This window comes from Vigna angularis, chromosome 4 (genome assembly GCF_016808095.1).
Source record: "Vigna angularis cultivar LongXiaoDou No.4 chromosome 4, ASM1680809v1, whole genome shotgun sequence".
NCBI lineage: Eukaryota > Viridiplantae > Streptophyta > Magnoliopsida > Fabales > Fabaceae > Vigna > Vigna angularis.
The window spans coordinates 37,895,555-37,900,033 of record NC_068973.1 but is presented as its reverse complement, the minus strand read 5'-3'; the positions used below and the strand labels follow the sequence as shown (position 1 = coordinate 37,900,033).

The 4,479-nt window shown below is 32.7% G+C and overlaps 2 protein-coding genes across 2 annotated transcripts; both read right to left on the bottom strand.

Annotated features, from left to right (window-relative positions):
* Positions 1 to 803: 803 nt before the first annotated feature.
* Positions 804 to 3,705, bottom strand: LOC108330518 (17.3 kDa class II heat shock protein). The gene is made up of 2 exons (XM_052876543.1): positions 3,699 to 3,705; positions 804 to 1,177 (listed from the first exon to the last, which is right to left on the bottom strand). Exons 1-2 carry the CDS (start codon positions 3,703 to 3,705, stop codon positions 804 to 806), a joined length of 381 nt encoding a protein of 126 aa, XP_052732503.1.
* A 6-nt stretch (positions 3,706 to 3,711) lies between these two features.
* LOC108330517 (17.3 kDa class II heat shock protein) lies at positions 3,712 to 4,032 on the bottom strand. The gene has a single exon (XM_017564997.1). It carries the CDS (start codon positions 4,030 to 4,032, stop codon positions 3,712 to 3,714), a length of 321 nt encoding a protein of 106 aa, XP_017420486.1.
* Positions 4,033 to 4,479: the final 447 nt, after the last annotated feature.

The following is a 4,479-nucleotide window of genomic DNA, read 5'->3' as shown; positions in this document are numbered from 1 at the left end:
TTACAACTTTTTAATGAGGAACAACATGAATAATTACAAGATATTTATAAGTATAAAAACAACTCTTTTTTACACTTATCAACTCCCCAAACTTGAACTATTTCATGCCCTCATGAAATCACACAAGAAAATGAATATCACAATAGAAATTTGACATTTTGATAGAATGACTCTACACATTAGAATAATCACACGCATTAACTTTCCAGAGAAAGGCTCTTCAGCATGCTTTACTTTCTAAGTTAGTTTCTTCCTTGTCCAGATCATTTTATCAATCTCCCTGTTTCTAGATAGTTTAGAAACTTAATAATAGTCTCCAAATTCTTTGCTGGGGCAACTTAGAACTTTCGATTTCTTTTTCTAGATTATTTCATTCTACATGACAAATACGAAAGTAAGATTTTAACATTTTGTTTAAAATTTTTCCAAAATTAAGACATATACAAAAAATTAGAATTGTTTCATTTGCCAGCTAGAGTGATAAATAAACTCCCAAAGTCATCTCAATGGTACGGGCGAAATATTTGAATTGATCCGGTATATGTATATTTTTTTTCTATCTTAAATTACTAAAATACTTATTTTGTAGTCTATTTCAAAACATATATAATTATAATTTTTTTTATTGTTATTTAACATTAAAGAGAGAAAAATATAATTTTTTATAATGTTGATTTTTTTTTCTTGAAATTTTATTTTTTGAAAGAAATATTTATTAAATGTTTGGATGAACATTCGTTCTACTAGTCATCTGACATATAAGAATGAGAGATAAATTTGAAATCTATTTAACTTTGGGGAGCTCATCTCTTGTTGGACCTCCTTAAAAGAATTGTACATGTTCTATTAATCAAACTTGACATCGGAGGCAACTTCTTGATGGTAACGGTGAGCACACCATTATGGTCCATGACAGATATGACATCAGAGTTGGCATCGTCTGGAAGCGAAAACCTGCGCATGAACTTTCCGACTCTTCTCTCCGTACTCAAATACTCAACCCCTTCTCTCTCCTCCTCCCTCTTCCTATAGCCGCTAATGATTAACACATTGTCCTCCTTCACCTGCACCTTAATGTCCCCATCTTTCATGCCAGGCATGTTGATGACGAACACGTAACCGTTCGGATACTCCTTAACATCAGCATGGGTGGCAGCCATTGCTTTTACATCTCCAGCTGACGTCCAGAAAGATTTACGGAATAATAGTATGCAGTTTCAGACAACTCCGTACTTAATTCCTACACTTAGAAAGTCGAAATAACAACTCTTCATTTCTTAAAAACAAAAGTCAAAATTAATTATTCTTTGGGCTCCCATTCTTCATTTTTGATATAAAGAACAATTCAACCATTATGATATTATTTTCTAGATTCTTCTCTGTCTACCTTCGTCAACTTTGGTGAGAAAGAATCAGTCGAAACTTTAAAGAAACAAACTTTATATGCAAAAAAAACAAAAAAGACTAAAACCCACAAAAATAAAAGAGAAAGAGAGAGGGGAAACAAAGCTAACACTCATTATCTCTACGCATAAGAAATATTGAGTAAAAGAAAAGGGTCATGAGAAAGAAAAGAACCCCAGGAAAAGCAAAGTCTCAGGAATCACAAGAAGCCCTCAAAAGATAACACCTTTTTTTTCACACTACAGCATGAGTTACGAGGCAACACAACTCAACCTCGTCCAATAATAATAATGATAAAATGAAAGAAAGAAAGAAAAAGGTAAAAGAAAAAAAGAAGAAAAAGAGATTCATTACCTAATTTTGTCAAGCATTTAGAGTCTCCTTTCGTACTTCCTTCCTTGGTTTGTTTTCCCTTCTCACTGCCTCATCTTCTGACTGTCACAGCTGATAACTTTTTGGCAAGTATACCAAATCGTTTCAAGTAATACATTGAATAAGTAAAAGTATCGTCTCCTAAGGGACTTGTGCAACACATGACAATTATTTCTTTTATAACTCAATTAGACATCAAAATTCACAAAACAACACAAGAAACTATTTTTGGTATTTTATCAAACAGTTGATGTGCAAGGAATTTATATTTAAAAGAAACTTCGTTGGAATTGAGTTTCATGAATATATGAATATAAAACTCTGTTCAATATTTCATTACTTCATTCAAAGATTCACATCAAGGCATACTAGTTCTAATCCCTTAGCAACTAGTTCTAAATTAATATATTAAAATGATAATCCCTTAGTCAATTTAACATACAATTTGGATTAAGTCTGATGTTAAGAATGATCAAGTTATTAAGTCTATCCCTAGATCCCAATCACTTGAGTGCTCTATCTACATTCATGTTCAAAGTTACTTTCCAGTAATCAAAGACATTCAAATAACATTATATTTTCATACAATGATAATAAATTCAAGAAAGAGCATATGAACGAACGGAAAATTAAATCACACTAAGTTCATTACATCCCATCACAACGAAAGAGAAATTTAATTGCTCCTAGTCATCTAAAACGTACACATTTGAAGCAATCACTTGCAACAATGGTGTCTTGATGCCTTGAAGTAGTCTCCGAAAGTTTCTTAGATGTTTTCGTTTCTTTCTTTTGTCCGGAACTTCTGTCAGAAGAATGTTTCTGTCTTTTTGTCACGTCTTTTAAAGCCACTTAACTTCATTAATTCGCTCAGCGCACATGTACTGGTGTGCTATGCGAATTTTCTTAACTACTGCATGTTATTCGCTCAGCGCATAGGTACTAGTGCGCTATGCAAATTTTCTTCTTCTGGTAGTGCGAATTTTGGCTTTCGCTTTGTGAAAATTGGCTGACAGAGTCTGAATAGTACACCATTTTTTGTACAATATTTTACATAACAATCTAATACCTATTACAACTTTTCAATGAGGAACAACATGAATAATTACAAGATATTTATAAGTATAAAAACAACTCTTTTTCACACTTATCAACTCCCCAAACTTGAACTATTTCATGCCCTCATGAAATCACACAAGAAAATGAATATCACAATAGAAATTTGACATTTTGATAAAATGACTCTACACATCAGAATAATCACACGCATTAACTTTCCAAAGAAAGGCTCTTCAACATGCTTTACTTTCTAAGTTAGTTTGTTTCTTCCTTGTCCAGATCATTTTATCAATCTTCCTGTTTCTAGATAGTTTAGAAACTTAATAACAGTCTCCAAATTCTTTGCTGGGGCAACTTAGAACTTTCTGTTTCTTTTTCTAGATTATTTCATTCTACATGACAAATACGAACGTAAGATTTTAACATTTTTTTTAAAATTTTTCCAAAATTAAGACAGATACCAAAAATTAGAATTGTTTCATTTGCCGGCTAGAGTGATAAATAAACTCCCAAACTCGTCTCAATGGTACCGGCGAAATATTTGAATTGATTCGGTATATGTATATTTTTTCTATCTTAAATTACTAAAATACTTATTTTGTAGTCTATTTGAAAACATATATAACTATAATTTTTTTATTGTTATTTAACATTAAAGAGAGAAAAATATAATTTTTTATAATGTTGATTTTTTTTCCTTGAAATTTTATTTTTTGAATGAAATATTAATTAAATGTTTGGATGAACATTAGTTGTACTAGTCATGTGACAGATAAGAATAAGAGATAAATTTCAAATCTAGAGTATGAATTTAACTTTGGGGAGCTCATCTCTGGTTCGACCTCCTCAAAAGAATTGTCTACCGTACATGTTCTATTAATCAAACTTGACATCAATAGGAGGAGGCAACTTCTTGATGGTGACGGTGAGCACACCATTCTGGTCCATGACAGATATGGCATCAGAGTTGGCATCGTCTGGAAGCGAAAACCTGCGCATGAACTCTCCGACTCTTCTCCCCATACTCAAATACTCAACCCCTTCTCTCTCCTCCTCCCTCTTCCTATAGCCGCTAATGATTAACACATTGTCCTCCTTCACCTGCACCTTAATGTCCCCATCTTTCATGCTAGGCATGTCGATGACGAACACGTAACAGTTCGGATACTCCTTAACATCAGCATGGGTGGCAGCCATTACTTTTACATCTCCAGCAGACGTCCACAAAGATTTACGGAATAATAGTACGGAGTTTCAGACGACTCCGTACTTAATTCCTACACTTAGAAAGTCTAGATAACAACTCCTCTTCATTTCTTAAAAACAAAAGTCAAAATTAATTATTCTTTGGGTTCCCATTCTTCATTTTTGATATAATTCAACCATTATCATATTATTTTCTAGATTCTTCTCTGTCTACCTTCGTCAACTCTGGTGAGAAAGAATCAGCGGAAACTTTAAAGAAACGAACTTTATCTGCAAAAAACGAAAAAGATTAAAACCCACAAAAATAAAAGAGAAAGAGAGAGGGAAACAAAGCTAACGCTCATTATCTCTACGCATAAGAAATATTGAGTAAAAGAAAAGGGTCATGAGAAAGAAAAGAACCCCAGAAAAAGCAAAGTCTCAGGAATCACTAGAAGC

Excerpts from the sequence above, each read along its gene's own strand:
- LOC108330517 (XM_017564997.1), bottom strand. The coding sequence starts at position 4,032 with ATGGCTGCCACCCATGCTGATGTTAAGGAGTATCCGAACTGTTACGTG.